The 17395-nt window shown below is 43.2% G+C and overlaps 1 protein-coding gene across 1 annotated transcript; it reads left to right on the top strand.

Annotated features, from left to right (window-relative positions):
* Positions 1 to 537: 537 nt before the first annotated feature.
* Positions 538 to 15871, top strand: LOC143294941 (PDZ domain-containing protein GIPC1-like). The gene is made up of 5 exons (XM_076606462.1): positions 538 to 982; positions 5206 to 5575; positions 6492 to 6595; positions 7814 to 7895; positions 10980 to 15871. The coding sequence occupies exons 1-5, from the start codon at positions 692 to 694 to the stop codon at positions 11162 to 11164; spliced, it is 1032 nt and encodes a 343-aa protein (XP_076462577.1). The 5' UTR covers positions 538 to 691; the 3' UTR covers positions 11165 to 15871.
* Positions 15872 to 17395: the final 1524 nt, after the last annotated feature.

The raw sequence follows: 17395 nt of genomic DNA, 5'->3' as shown, positions 1-17395 counted from the left end.
ATCAGCTGGCTGTTTGTTCATTCATGCTTTATCCGACAGTGGCTGTCAGCATTTGTGTTCTGCTGTGACTAATTTTAAAATAGACCATTATTGTTTTTTTGTTGGGTTTTTTGGTTTTTTTTGGTTTTTTTTTTTTAATCGGGGGTGGGGGGGGGGGGGGGAAGAAGGAGAAACCCAAGTATTGACTGTGGTCTTGCAGAGCAATACAGAAAGAGGAAAGAATTTCTCTGAACTGTGTACGTGTTTTTTTTTGTTTAAAAAAAAGAAAAAAAAAGCGCCCAGGGGCACAATTTTATGTAGGGAGTTACTATGTAAACCACATCCCATGCACGAACGATGCATGAACATCGATCGAGACGTTCTGTCTGCTACGTCGAGACTCATTAGACTCAGCAACGCTTTGTGTGACTTTACGTCAGCTGGCTGTTTGTTCATTCATGCTTTATCCGACAGTGGCTGTCAGCGTTCGTGTTCTGCCGTGTTGGTTACTGTGACGATCGCCCAGGCAGGTAACTGAGGCTTGATTGACATTCCACCCCACTCCGTACGTCACTTCCGACCTGTCCGCCATTTTAGACCCTTCCACTGTGGGGGAAAGCGAGCCACAGGACAGGTGTGCAGGGTTACCTGTTGCATTCAGATCGGCAGAGCAGGACAGGTGGCCAGCGCTGGTACCCACTGACCGTCCACCATGCCCCGGCTGTTCAAGAAGAAGCCGTCCAGCAATGACAACCTGGCCGAAGCGGCCCCCAACCCAGGCGGCGGCGAGGCGACACGCCCAAACGACAAAACGGTCACTAGTGCGGAGGCGAACGGGGAGCGTGCGAAGGTGCCGTCGCCAATGCCGGGGCCCCCGCGGCCCCGCCTGGTGTTCCACTGTCAGCAGGCCCAGGGCAGCCCCACGGGAATCATCTCCGGCTTCACCAACGTGAAGGAACTCTATCAGAAAATTGCCGACTGCTACGATCTGCCTGTGGAGGAAGTAAGTCTCGTTGACTGTCCGTGTGTCACTGTATGCATAGTGACACTCATAACTGGGATATGGTGTCTGATGTCTGTGATCTGTCATGTTGAATGTGGTCCGTGTGTGCATAGACACTGATTTAACTGAGATACTGGTGTCTAATGTCTGTGGTCTGTCGTGTTGAGCGTGGGTTATTGTGTGTGACTGCTGGTGTTTTACAGTCCAATGTGAAGTGGGCTTCAGCAGGACTGGACACATTGTGATGTGTGTCACCATCAGTATCTAATCATGAGATAGCTTCAGACATCGCTGAAAGTACATCGAAATCGTTTTCATGACAGAGCTTAGAACATCAGGACATATTCTACTTGAAATGCACCCCCCCCCACACACACACACAAAGACACACATTCACAACACACACACACACACACACACACACACACACATTCACAAAAAACAACAAAACAACAACAAAAACAACATGCACACACACAGACACACACATACACACAGAGCTAAAAATACACACACACACACACACACACACACACACACACACACACACACACACACACACACACACACACACAATAAAAAATCAATTTTCCAAAATGAGTGACATAAATTTCCTCTCAGTAAACACTGGCAACATACTTGGATACTTCTGATATTATGAAGGGCTCTGGGATTACTTTTTTTTTTTTTTTAAAGAAAAAGAAAAAAAGATTAAGTATAAAAATGTGTCTGGCCAACTTTCTTTTCTTCTCATGTTTGGGAACCACAAAAGTCTCAGTTTCATATTGACCATATTGATTTTGAAAAAAAGGACAACATATAAACATTTTCACAAGTTATGTTGGTCTTATATTAAGTTATATTGAAAAGGATTATCCAGATCATATGAAAATGTATGCAGATGGGCCAGTGATTTAGAAAAACAAACAAAAAACAAACAGGTTCTGCATATTTGATACATGATCTGAAGATAGAGAAATTGTTTCATATTGGAAACAAGAAATGAATTTTTACAGCTGAACTCTCTGCTCTATTGATGGCATTAAATTTCTTGATTGATTTTACATGAGATATTTTTACCATTATGAACTTATTTTTGGTGTTGAATCTGAGTCAATGATACAGGCACTACAATCATTGAAATTACACTTACAGACATCGATGAACAACAACACATGCACGCACATAATCTGTTGATATGAAATATTTTAATGAATGCTGCAAGTGAAAATAAAATGGGTGTTTAGACTTGTTTGACAGAAATCAGATTTGTTATAAAGATCAAAGATGATTCTTCACAGACAGGTCTGTACAAAATTTAACACGATGATCTTCAGTGATGTTAGATATTCACTTCACAGGGACTGTGCTTTATTAAGTTTTATTGCACAACACAGCAGCGGAAACTAGTTATTGGTAAACCAGGCTTCAGCACACTGGCAGTGACGTGAGTGACCAATCAATGCAGGCTTGACCTGCCATATGGCTGCTTTGTGCCCTGACCAGTCCTCACCATGCCTTGTGGCTCTGCTACACATGTCTGGAGCTGAATACATTGCTGATTGGTTGTGGCCTGTACTTGACTTCATCCAGTCTCTGTCTCTGTCTCTCTGTCTATCTCTGTGTGTGTGTCTCTCTCTCTCCCCCCCCTCCACTCCCCCACTCTGTCTCTTTGTCAGTGAATCACTGTCTCTCTGTTGGTCATGTGGTCTGATATTAACTAATCAAGTGACAAGTCTCACTTTCTGTGAGCCGTTGTAAATCAGATTGGTCAGAATGCCAGTGATTGGATTTCCAGCTGCTGTGTGAAGTTCAGACATCTGCTGCCTTTTCAAAAAAAGAAAAAAAAGAAAGAAAAAAAGAATCTTTTTAAAGCAGAACTGTAAGTGTAGTGAAGTGCATGTCTAAGAGTCAAGCACAGGAACAAAGCTTTCACTTCTTCAGGAAAGTTGTGCTTCAACTGTCTGACACAGTGACAGCTTAAAGCTTTTTCTTCTTCAGGAAAGTTGTGCTTCAACTGTCTAACACAGTGACAGCTTAAAGCTTTCACTTCTTCAGGAAAGTTGTGCTTCAACTGTCTAACACAGTGACAGCTTAAAGCTTTCATTTCTCCAGGAAAGTTGTGCTTCAGCTGTCTAACACAGTGACAGCTTAAAGCTTTCACTTCTGAAAGTTGTGCTTCAACTGTCTGACATAGTGACAGCTTAAAGCTTTCACTTATTCAGGAAAGTTGTGCTTCAGCTGTCTAACACAGTGACAGCTTACAGCTTTCACTTCTGAAAGTTGTGCTTCAACTGTCTGACATAGTGACAGCTTAAAGCTTTCACTTCTTCAGGAAAGTTGTGCTTCAGCTGTCTAACACAGTGACAGCTTACAGTTTTCACTTCTGAAAGTTGTGCTTCAACTGTCTGACATAGTGACAGCTTCAAGCTTTCACTTCTTCAGGAAAGTTGTGCTTCAACTGTCTAACACAGTAACAGCTTACAGCTTTCACTTCTGAAAGTTGTGCTTCAACTGTCTGACACAGTGATAGATTAAAGCTTTCTCTTCTTCAGGAAAGTTGTGCTTCAACTGTCTGACACAGTGACAGCTTACAATTTTCACTTCTGAAAGTTGTGCTTCAACTGTCTGACATAGTGACAGCTTAAAGCTTTCACTTCTTCAGGAAAGTTGTGCTTCAACTGTCTGACACAGTGACAGCTTAAAGCTTTTTCTTCTTCAGGAAAGTTGTGCTTCAACTGTCTGACACAGTGACAGCTTAAAGCTTTCTCTTCTTCAGGAAAGTTGTGCTTCAACTGTCTGACACAGTGACAGCTTAAAGCTTTCACTTCTGAAAGTTGTGCTTCAACTGTCTGACATAGTGACAGCTTAAAGCTTTCACTTATTCAGGAAAGTTGTGCTTCAGCTGTCTAACACAGTGACAGCTTACAGCTTTCACTTCTGAAAGTTGTGCTTCAACTGTCTGACATAGTGAAAGCTTAAAGCTTTCACTTCTTCAGGAAAGTTGTGCTTCAGCTGTCTAACACAGTGACAGCTTACAGTTTTCACTTCTGAAAGTTGTGCTTCAACTGTCTGACATAGTGACAGCTTCAAGCTTTCACTTCTTCAGGAAAGTTGTGCTTCAACTGTCTAACACAGTGACAGCTTACAGCTTTCACTTCTGAAAGTTGTGCTTCAACTGTCTGACACAGTGATAGCTTAAAGCTTTCTCTTCTTCAGGAAAGTTGTGCTTCAACTGTCTGACACAGTGACAGCTTACAATTTTCACTTCTGAAAGTTGTGCTTCAACTGTCTGACATAGTGACAGCTTAAAGCTTTCACTTCTTCAGGAAAGTTGTGCTTCAACTGTCTGACACAGTGACAGCTTAAAGCTTTTTCTTCTTCAGGAAAGTTGTGCTTCAACTGTCTGACACAGTGACAGCTTAAAGCTTTTTCTTTTTCAGGAAAGTTGTGCTTCAACTGTCTGACACAGTGACAGCTTAAAGCTTTCATTTCTGAAAGTTGTGCTTCAACTGTCTGACATAGTGACAGCTTCAAGCTTTCACTTCTTCAGGAAAGTTGTGCTTCAACTGTCTAACACAGTGACAGCTTACAGCTTTCACTTCTGAAAGTTGTGCTTCAACTGTCTGACATAGTGACAGCTTAAAGCTTTCACTTCTTCAGGAAAGTTGTGCTTCAACTGTCTGACACAGTGACAGCTTAAAGCTTTTTCTTCTTCAGGAAAGTTGTGCTTCAACTGTCTGACACAGTGACAGCTTAAAGCTTTCATTTCTGAAAGTTGTGCTTCAGCTGTCTGACACAGTGACAGCTTAAAGCTTTCACTTCTCCAGGAAAGTTGTGCTTCAGCTGTCTGACATAGTGACAACTTACAGTAATAAAAGAAGAAAAACAACAACCCAGAAACAGCAACAACAAAAACAACCCCGACACACAATAAACCAGCATGTATACCATGTACATGTACAGTATGTACAAACCACTTGATTAGATAATATTGTGTCAGAACAGACTGCTTCCTCTACACTTAAGACAAGTTTCAAGGTGGACATGAATGATGATGGTGATAATGAATCAGTGATGATGATGACGATGATGACACTGCACATATTCTGTTCTGCACTCTCAACACATTCAAGGTGGACATGAATGGTGGTGATGATGATGATTGTAATGATTATGGTGGTGATGATGATGATGATGATGATGATGATGACTGCGTACAGATCCTGTTCTGCACCCTCAACACGCACAAGGTGGACATGACCCGCTTGCTGGGCGGACAGATCGGCCTGGAGGACTTCATCTTCGCCCACGTGAAGGGTCAGCCCAAGGAGATCGACGTGACCAAGTCGGAGGATGCCCTGGGACTGACCATCACCGACAACGGCTCAGGCTACGCCTTCATCAAGCGCATCAAGGAGGGCAGCATCATGGACAAGGTGCCCCTGGTTGCCGTGGGTGACCACATAGAGCGCATCGACGGCGAGTCCCTGGTGGGCTGTCGGCACTTTGAGGTGGCCAAGAAGCTGAAGGAGATTCCCAAGGGAAGCACCTTTCTGCTGCGCGTCGTGGAACCCTTGAAGTCAGGATTCTGTGAGTTCTGTTGGGTTCTTTTCTGGTTTTTTTCCCTATTTTTTTTCTCTCCAGGGTTGGAATGGAAGGGGAAGGAAGGATAATCACGTTTCGAACATGACTTTAATGCTTTTTGTGAATGCAGTAAGTTTACCTGTAGAATTTATGATAATGTATACCATACTACAATTTGTGGTCAGATTTTGTTGCAAAGAGAATGCCACTCTTGATTTCTGATGTGGTATTGTTCAGTTACACACACACACACACACACACACACACAAGAGTTAACAATAATGTAGCATGATTTGAAAGGTTGTTTATTACGGAAAGTCTTTCTACTTTTTCTTTCATATTGAGCTTTTCAGTTTTTTTGCTATTTCATTTTGGGGAAAAAAAATCTTTTACATGATGACATACAGTGAGTCATTGTACCAGTCTTTGTTTCCATCTGTAATGAAATTGGTGAAATATAATAATTTTCATTTCATCTCATTTCATAGATGATTTATGCATGCCCTTTTTAATGCTTAATTACCAGTTGGTTTCCATATGATCAACTGAAGTTCCCAAATGACAAAAAATTAATAAGAACATTTCAAAGTGATATATAGCAGTGCAAAAACTCAGAAATGCAGACACTGAAATGGCAAACGCAGTGCCATTGGCTTTAGCTGTTATTTTCAAGAGGGTAAAATGTCTTCAGCATTTCAGAATGGCAACAGGTAAATCTTGATAACAATTATAGAGTCATATGACTGATCAGGGAAGAAACCTACCATTGACCATTAATACCCAAAACGACCTGTTGAATGATGTGAAGACGAACAGTCCAAAAGACTAAATGAATCAGGTGTATACGTAGCAATCTTCAGTTTGTCTTTCCACTTCAAGTGATGTTAATGAATGTGTATGTTTGTGTGTGTGTGTTCCACAGCCAACATTGGTCCGTCCAGTGGGAAGAAAGGTGGGGGAGGGGGTGTGGGTACTGGTAAACAGACGCTGAGGTTACGCTCCAAAGGACCTGCCACTGTGGAGATTGTGAGTGCTTCACAGTGTGTGTGTGTGTGTGTGTGGTGTGTGTGTGTGTGTAGATTGTTACTGCTTCACAGAGTGTGTGTGTGTGTGTTTGTGTGTGTGTGTTTGCCTGTGTGTGTGTGTGTTTGCGTCTGTGTGTGTGTGTGGGTATGTGTGTGTGTGCATTCAAAATGTGTATGTGTGTGTGACTGTGTCTGGATATTGTGAGGGCTTCACGGTGTGTGTGTGTATGTGTGTGTGTGTGTTTTGGTGCATGCACGTTTTAACTGTCATCATTGCTTTTACAGTGTGTGTGTGTGTGACTGTGTGTGGTGTGGGTGTGGGTTTGTGTGTGTGTGTGTGCATTCTTCTTCTTCTTCTGTGTTCACTCGTATGCACACGAGTGGGCTTTTACATGTATGACCGTTTTTACCCCGCCATGTAGGCAGCCATACTCCGTTTTCGGGGGTGTGCATGCTGGGTATGTTCTTGTTTCCATAACCCACCGAACGCTGACATGGATTACAGGATCTTTAACATGCGTATTTGATCTTCTGCTTGCATATACACATGAAGGGGGTCAGGCACTAGCAGGTCTGCACATATGTTGACCTGGAAGATCGTAAAAATCTCCACCCTTTACCCACCAGGCGCCGTCACCGTGATTCGAACCCGGGACCCTCAGATTGACAGTCCAATGCTTTAACCACTCGGCTATTGCGCCCGTCGTGTGTGTGCAATCAAAATGTGTATGTGTGTGTGACTGTGTCTGGATATTGTGAGGGCTTCACGGTGTGTGTATGTATGTGTGTGTGTGTGTGTTTTGGTGCATGCATGTTTTAACTGCCATCATTGCCTTTACAGTATGTGTGTGTATGTGTGTGTGTGTGTGAGTGCAAATATCACTGTGATTGTGCCTGTTGAAATGGGACAGAGAGGGTGGCAGGGGGGGTGAGAGGGCAGTCTTCAGTTTCCTATTCGTCACACTTTGTTTCTGGGCAGAGGCTGGGAGACCATGTGATCTCCGATCTAGAAAATATTGATTTTTGTTCTTTTAGAGGTGGAGAAAAGGGGTGTATACCTTCCAGTAGATGTTTTTTTTGTTGTTGTTTTTAAAAATCTTTTTCTTTGTTTTTCATTTGTTTTTATTGCATATACATCTTCTATATCTCAAGGGAAAAACAAACACACTTTTTTCATACCAGGTTTTGATACATGAATCACAATGTGTATCACTTTCAGCCGGATGATGTGGTGAATGTGGCGGTGGACAAGATCAATGGACTGCTGGAGTCCTTCATGGGCATCAACGACACAGAGCTGTGTGAGTCGGGCGTCATGGTCCCTAGGCTGTCTGTCCACATCACTTCACAACATTGATACCTTCTGTTTCTGTCCACACTACACTACATCACTTCACAACATTGATACCTTCTGTTTCTGTCCACACTACACTACATCACTTCACAACATTGATAACTTCTGTTTCTGTCCACACTACACTACACTACATCACGTCACAACACTGATACCTTCTGTTTCTGTCCACACTACACTACACTACATCACTTCACAACACTGATACCTTATGTTTCTGTCCACACTACACAACATCACTTCACAACACTGATACCCTCTGTTTCTGTCCACACTACACTGCACTACATCACTTCACAACACTGATACCTTCTGTTTCTGTCCACACTACACTACATCACTTCACAACATTGATGACTTCTGTTTCTGTCCGCACTACACTACACTACATCACGTCACAACACTGATACCTTCTGTTTCTGTCCACACTACACTACATCACTTCACAACATTGATACCCTCTGTTTCTGTCCACACTACACTGCACTACATCACTTCACAACACTGATACCTTCTGTTTCTGTCCACACTACACTACACTACATCACTTCACAACATTGATACCCTCTGTTTCTGTCCACACTACACTGCACTACATCACTTCACACCATTGATACCTTCTGTTTCTGTCCACACTACACTGCACTACATCACTTCACACCATTGATACCTTCTGTTTCTGTCCACACTACACTACACTACATCACGTCACAACACTGATACCTTCTGTTTCTGTCCACACTACACTACACTACATCACTTCACAACATTGATACCCTCTGTTTCTGTCCACACTACACTGCACTACATCACTTCACACCATTGATACCTTCTGTTTCTGTCCACACTACACTGCACTACATCACTTCACACCATTGATACCTTCTGTTTCTGTCCACACTACACTACACTACATCACTTCACAAAACTGATACCTTCTGTTTCTGTCCACACTACACCACACTACACTACACTACACTACACTACACTGCACTACACTACATCACTTAAAAACACTTATACCCTCTGTACCTGTCCACACTACACTACACTACACTACACTACATCACTTCACAACACTTATACATCCCCTGTTTCTGTCCACACTACACTACACTACACTATACTACACTACACCACACCACATCATAACACCTATACACCTGTTTCTGTCCACACCACACCACACCACACCACACTACACTACACTACACTACACTGCACTTATACCCGCTGTTTCTGTCCACACCACACTACACTGCACCACACCACACCACACCACACTTCACAAAATCACTTCACAACACATATCCCCGGTTTTTGTCCATACTACACTACACTACACCAACCCACATGTTTCTGTCCACAGTATACTACACATCACTACACTACACACATCCACATGTTTCTATTCACAGTATACCACAGCACCACACCACACCACACCACACCACACCGCACCATATGCCACACACCACAACACACACACTGCAATATACTCACAAACAACACACACCATACATATTAAACATCACACACAACACACTACACCACACACATCACACCTCACAACACCATGCACACAACACACCACCTCACCACACAACACTCACCACACACCATACACATTACACATCACACACAGCACACTACACCACACACACCACCTCACCACACCATGCACACAACACACCACATTCACCACACAACACACACATTCCACATCACACACAACACACTACACCCCACACACACCACACCTCACCACACCATGCACACAACACATTACTCACAACACGCCACACCCCATACACATTACACATAACACACACCACACTACACCACACCTCACCACACCATGCACACAGCACATCACACACAACACACCACGCACACCACACAACACACACCACACACCACACACCACACCACACGCACCACACCACACACTACATACACCACACATATCACACACAACACACCACACCACACACACCACACCTCACGGCACCATACACACAACACACTACACACAGCACACTACACCACACACACCACACTGAACACTACATCACACACACCACACCACACATATCACACACAGCACACACTCCACACATTTGTGTGCATCTCACAAGGAACAGATGGCCAAGAAGTCTGTCTCGTACAGAATAGATGAATCTGTAAAGATGATTGGGGTTTGTCACACAGAAAAAAATTAGAGTATATTCCACATTTGATAGATAAAGAGTTTGCACTGCATACAAGTTTTAAAACACTTTTCCCCCCCACAGAATAGATATAATGTGTAGTTTTGGTAATGCTACACAGAAAAAATGAAGAGTATGTTCCACATAGAATATATGCAGAGTTTATCACACATGAAAATGAGAACAAGATCAGTAGAGTTTTTCCCACAAAGAACGGATGCAGAGTTTATCCCACATGAAAATAAGATTAGCAGAGTTTTTCCACAAAGCACAGTAGAAAACAAGAAAAGATTAACAGAGTTTTTCCACAAAGCACAGTAGAAAATAAGAAAAGATTAACAGAGTTTTTCCACAAAGCACAGTAGAAAATAAGAAACAGATTAACAGTTTTTCCGCAAAGCACAGTAGAAAATAAGAAAAGATTAACAGAATTTTTCCATAAAGCACAGTAGAAAATAAGAAGAGATTAACAGAATTTTTCCGCAAAGCACAGTACCAGAGTTAATCCCACATGAAAATAAGAAAAGATCAGCAGAGTTTTTCAACAAAGTACCGATGCAGAGCATATCCCACACAGTTTATTGTTCCTTATAGTCAAGCTGACCACACTGGGTCAAATCAGGACTGTCAAACTATACAAACACTCAACTGCGTCAACACAAAACTGTCACATCTATTAAAAAAAAAAAAAAAAGGGGGGGGGGGAGGGGGGGGGGGGGGATCCAGGATAGAACCAGGGAATCAGGAACAGCAATGTTGAAGAAGCTTTTGTGACCTTACGTCCGCGCTCCTCCTGACACCGCTGTCTTGTGTGTGTGCAGCTCAGACCATCTGGGAGATCGGCAGCAAGGCAGAGAACCCTCACGACTTCACGGAGGGCATGGACAACTCTGACCTACAGGACTTTGGTTTCACCGACGACTTCATCTTTGACCTGTGGGGCGCCATCAGCGACGCCAAGAGTGGACGCCTGAACAAAGTGCAGGAGTTCAACGAACAGTTCTAGTTCTGCTGTGACAGGCCTGTCCGCTCCACAGGGAGCAGGGGGGGACAACTCTAGACTGACACCACACCCACACAGCTCAGGACTGTGGGCAGACTGGGACTGGCTGGGTTATGTCCCCTGGCTGGCAGTGGGGTTGGGGGCGAAAGATATAAAGGGAAGATTGACACGATGGCTGGGTTGTGTGGTGCACAGTATGACCACTCAGCTGACTTGCCTGAATGAATGTGACCCTTCTTGTGTAAACAGCAAGGTCCAGGTTGGTAGAAAGGAAATGGAGTGACAGCTTCATCCCCTGTTTGTAATATCTGTCATCGTGGAGGAGAGGGTTAAGGGGGGAGGGGAGGGTGTGGGAGGGTCATTGCTCTGCACATGCAGACAGGGAGCTCAGGGAAAGGGTGCTGTTGGTTTCGCTGCCTGATGGGTGGAGCTGAAAGTGGGGGTTGTGGAGCACGACATGGCCACATGACTGCAGAGCTGAGAGTGGGGTTGTGGAGCACGACATGGCCACATGACTGCAAAGCTGAGGGGATAGTGGCATGCAGTTGTCATGGAGACACGACACGTGGTCAGTCGTGTGATGGTCAGCGCATCGTTTGTCAGGTGACGCCAGGTGTCACAGAGAATCGCTTTGTTCCGTGGTGCCTTGACTCGCAGACCTGACAGGTGTCCGCGGCCAGGAGTGCCCAGGTGTGTCGGGCCTCCCCAGGTGATGTGGTTGTCAAGGTGTGGTGATGTCCATGAAGACTGTAGATAGCTCCCCTGCCCACCTCACCTTCCCCCCCTCCATCCCCCCCCCCCCCTCATGGGGAAGTGGTGAGCGATGTCATGGAATGTTTTCCCTGTGAGTGGTGAAGTGTTGGGGGTGGTCACATCATGTCTTTCCTTGTTCTTTCTGTTTTTTGTTGTGTGTGTCACAGTCAGGTGTGTCACTGCTCAGAGTGGTTATTTTTCTACTGTGCATGAGAAGCTGTTAGCAAGACAATGCATGAGAAGCTGTTAGCAAGACAATGTTCTTTTGAGCGTGTGTGTGTGTGTGTGAGAGAGAGAGAGAGACAGGGAGGTTATTGATTTAAAAGTGATGAGAGAAGATTAGAGTGCAGGTGAGGACTGTACCAGTGATGAATCAGTGTGGTGTGGATGGCGTGTAGGAAGGGGTGTGGCTAGTCAGTGGTCACTGCGGCCTTGCAACCAGCACTGGTCATAACAAGAAACAGTGGTGGTCAAAACCAGCTCTGATCAAAACACTGGCTGATCAGAATCGGTGGTGATCAAAACCAGCTCTGATCGGAACCTGTATTGGTCAGAACTGGTGGTTTTCAGAACCGGCAGTGGTCAGAATCAGCAGTGGATGGAACTGACACTGACAGTGTGTGCTGTGGAAATTGGGTCAGTCTTGTAGTACAACTGACAGTGATTGAATCGTTCTGTTTTATTAAGTTAATCATGACTGGCTTACTTTTTGTGGTGCCGTGTTTTAATGCATTGCTTAATACCTGATGAAGCGATGATGATGATGTGATGGATAATTTTTGTGAGGTACTTAGTGTCATAGTACATTATTTATGTAAAGTACTTAGTGTCATTGAGCATACTAAGTATGTGAGTGCACATTTCTGTCAGTGACGTAGCTTTTTTCTGATTGGTGGTTTGTGGCGTTGTCTTCAGCTTTCGCAGTTCTGGGGTTCTTCAGTGTAGCATCAACACTTCGTACCATACAGTGTTGTTAAAATACATGTCATTTTGAAACAGTGTGCACAAATGTAGGACTCAGTCTCTTTGTTAAATGCCGGTTACGTGCAGAATTCGTTTGGGTTAAATCCTGAATTCAAAGCCCCTCAGCGGCTGCCTGATTTGACAAGGTCAGGTGATGGTTCTTTGTAGTACTGAGGTGGTTTGTGGTTTGCTTCTTTCCCAGTTCAGCACAATATCTTGATGTGTCATGTTTCTTGTTGATAGATCAGTATGTCTTGATGTGTCATGTTTCTTGTTGACAGATCAGTATGTCTTGATGTGTCATGTTTCTTGTTGATAGATCAGTATATCTTGATGTGTCATGTTGTTCTCTGTTTATCTGCCATGCCTTTGTCTTTTGCAACACTTTTTACAAAATATCAAACATCTTTTATTTTGTGAAACATAACAGTTACATGCATATTTGACAAACATCTTTTATTCTGTGAAACATAACAGTTACATGCATATTTGATATATGTACATGTGGTATTTCTTATTAGTTTTGTGGTGACAGCTCCTCAGGATTCCATGTGTAGTTGGAAGTGATACAGAAAACAGTGTGGTTGTGAAAAAGCCAGTGTTGTTGTATGAAAAAACAACTTTGTGTGAAAAAACTGGTTGTGTGAAGAAGCCAATGTGGTGGTATAGTTTGTGTCAAACATTCCATAATGATATGAGGACTGTATCAGTGTGATAATAAATGTGTTGAGGTCCACTTTTCATACACATATCTTATGGGTTGTGAGAATATGTATGTCACAAGGCAGTCTTGGAATGAGTGCAATCCCAAATCAACCCAGTGTAAATCCAGATGCAGGATTCTCTATGGAGTTGGAGAAACTGAGATGCTGACTTCACCGTAATCAGCTGTAGGTTAGTAGGTTCCTGATTTACTTGGGGAATCCTGATTCCCTGAACAGACTCACAACACACATAAAATGATAAAGTCATCACATTGTAAGGTCCAGCATGTTTGTTACCTGCTTCAGTGAGTGTTCCTTACATTGGTGCATGTAGTGTATCAGTGTCACAATCAGTGCAGTGGTGGTTTGAAAATGGCTTGTCAAGAGATTCAGTTTTATGAACTGTTGGACCATGTCATGAGTTATTTGTGGTCAAAACAGTTTGTTTTTCAAAAGGAGGGTGCAACAACATTCTAGCCTCAGGTTCTTTGCAAAAAGGCCACCAGTGTCTGTTAATGGATCCTAGTGCAGGCCTGGAGCCAGTCTGTTGACCCGCAGCCCACAGGCACCAGAAGCATGGTGTTCTGTGAACAGACCTCATGCCAGGTCCTCACAACAGGGGAGGTAACTCAGACACTCCAAAACATCCAGAAGGACCCCCAGCAGGTTGGACATTCAGGGAGAGGGATGGATTGTGGTCAGACACTCTGCAGTTGTTTCTTAAAATCTGTTGGCCAATTTGTTGATCACACTGACAATAGATAAATATGATGGAATATTTCCTTTGTGTGCGTGTGTTAAGGAATCTAGCCACCTCTGCACTTGAGTAGAATACCGGACTCCACAATCCCTGATTACCAAGATTACCAGGATCATACTGGGGAAAAATCAAGATTACTGAAAGTCACTTCTACTCTTAAGATCTCAAGTGACTCATCCCAGGGCAGTCTCAGATTTCCCCTGGAGAAATCAGTTTCTTCAGTTTCTCCCAGGACAGTCTCGGATTTCCCAGGAGAAATCAGTTTCTGGAGTTTCTCCCAGGACAAGAAGAATCATGGATCTTCATTTACACTGAGGTAATCAATGATTGCCCTGATTCCAAGTTTGCTCTGTGACACACTGTATATTTGTTGATGAATTGAAGCCCTGATGTCTTCATTTTCCATAAAGACGGAGAAAAAATCAGTTGGTTTAACTTTGAACCGTAAAAACTGATTTGTGCTGGGGATGGGGAAGGAGAGAGAGCGTGGGTTTTCTAAAACTAAGACTCAGTGATGCTCATGTTAGCCATTTTGTTTCTCCAAAGGGGAGTTTTAACATGTACATCAAGTGACAGCTGTTTCAAACTGTGTAGTGTTCATTAAGCTTGCTTCTTGCTTCTGGATGCTGACTGGAGAGTGAGAGAAAGAAAGAGAGAGAGGGTGGAGTTAAACAACTTGATGGCTGACGCCCCTAAGGTCCAGTTGATCAGGACATTGAGCTGACTGACAGAAACATTCTCACTGATATAAAAGAGAACCCCCGCCCCCCGCCCCCACCCATTATTCGCAAAGGTCTCTCTCCTGTTAGGAATTTCACTCCAAAACTAACATGAGCAGAAAATTGAAGGGAAAAGGTAAATTTTTGAATAAAAGGATAAACATTGTCTTGACACCTGTTTGACACCTGTAAGTGAAAAACAACAAACCCGACGAGGCCTGAAGGGGCCAGTCACATGGGATGATGATTGGATGACCTTTGAACCCATCTCTTGCCAAGATAGCCTCACTCCCCTGCCTCATCCTTGTCTTCAGTTTCTCCAGTTAAGAGTTGTGCATGCATGTAAATGACTGGAGCGAAAAGCCCATTGATTAGTCTCAAGATTCAGCGCTATATAAATATAAATTATTATTATTATTATTATTATTATCATCATCATCAGAACACAATAAATCCCAAGATTAAAAATGGGAGAGCCTCAAGAGCTTTATGGAAAATGAAGACGACGAGGGTCAGATTTATTATTCACTCTGTTCTAACATATGCATCATCCAATGAGCCTTTCAGTCTTTTGTGGTGCACTGTCCTGTTTTTGATATTTACATATTCATTGAAATTTATATTTTTTATGTGTCTCTTCATTTTAATTGAGTACATTCCATATTTTTTTTATATGATGAATTGAGTGTGAAACTTTATGAAAGACATTCCTCTCTGTCCAGGACCATGTGTTGACATTGATAATGTCCATTTGTCATGGATTGTCTGTACTGTGCTTTCACTTCATGGTGACAATAAAGTACGACTTGGATATGTGGACATGTGTGTGATGTGTTTGTGTGTATGATGTGCACATGTGTGTGATGTGTTCAGGTGTATGATGTATAAAGGTGTGTGATATGTTCAGGTGTGTTATGTGTTCAGGTGTGGTATTTATGCCTGTAAAATCAGATGCTCTCACTGTTACATAATCTTAAGTCTGATCTTATTTACACACACAGACACTTGCATACACACACACACACACACACACACACACTCACACAAAGCACACACGCACGCACTCACACATGTGGTGTGTTACGTGTTCAGATGTGGTATTTATGTCTGTAAACTCGGATTTTATAGCATCCTATGTGGACATGTTACATAATCTTGAGTCTGGTTACACACACACACACACACACATGCATTCACACACACACACACATGTGTACACAGTCACACACACGGTTCAGTTACCCAAGGAGGCGCCAGGGCGTTCAGACAAATCCATATATGCTACACCATATCTGCTAAGCAGATGCCTGACTAGCACCGTAACTCAACACTCTCAGTCAGGTCTTGAGGGAAGAAAGGAAAGGGATACATAAACAAGTAAATGGATAAGTCATTCAAGTAATGAAAAAAATAATTAGAATAGATAAATAATTCTAAAAAATAAAATGAAATGAAAATACGTAATCGAAAGTGTAAATAAAATGAAATGTAGAAAAAAAGACAATGATGAATACATGAACAGCAAATAAATATAAATAAACACACAACACACACACACACACACACATACACACACACAGATATGCACAACAGATATGCAAAAAATATATACAATTTCATGGACATGAAAGCACAAACAAATGTATACAGGCCCTGCACTATACATAAAAGCACACAAGCCCCGACACACACACACACACACACACACACAAGCATACGAACACGCACACACATGCGCTTGCACATGCACAGAGCTCTCCTCACAACACACACAACAACAACAACAACAACAACAACAATAAAATCAAAGTCCACTTGCCGGGAGATCAGAGATCTCAACACGACCTGCTTTCCAAAAGCACGTGCACTGCATCCCAGCCAACAGGTTCCTGACTGAGCAGAGAACTTTGCTCAGCTGGGAAACGGATGCACTTTTGACACAGCAGAAACACCAGGCCTCTGAACAAACCGAAATCACATAGAGAGAAGACACTGTCGGCTCAAGTCAGACACAAAGGATCACAGGTCAAGAGTTATGGACATGATGGACAAGACTGAAGAAGTGCAGATGGCGGAGGCAGAGACCGTCAGAATGTTCCAGTGAGTTCCTCTCGGGTGTATGATGGTGTGACAAAGTGTCTGGATCTGAATTAATGATTATGTGCCATCAGTTTTTAATGATTATACAGTATTACAAACGCATTTATGAGGAAACTGGAAACAAATCAAACTGGGTTAGTAGGGGGGGGGGGGGGGGGGATGGGGGGGGGGATGGGGTGGGGGATGGGGGTGGGGGTGGGGGTGGGGGTGAGGGGGTTGGGGGAAGGAACAGAGA

This window comes from Babylonia areolata, chromosome 20 (genome assembly GCF_041734735.1).
Source record: "Babylonia areolata isolate BAREFJ2019XMU chromosome 20, ASM4173473v1, whole genome shotgun sequence".
NCBI classification, from domain to species: Eukaryota; Metazoa; Mollusca; class Gastropoda; order Neogastropoda; family Buccinidae; genus Babylonia; species Babylonia areolata.
This window is presented reverse-complemented; position numbering and strand designations above follow the sequence as displayed.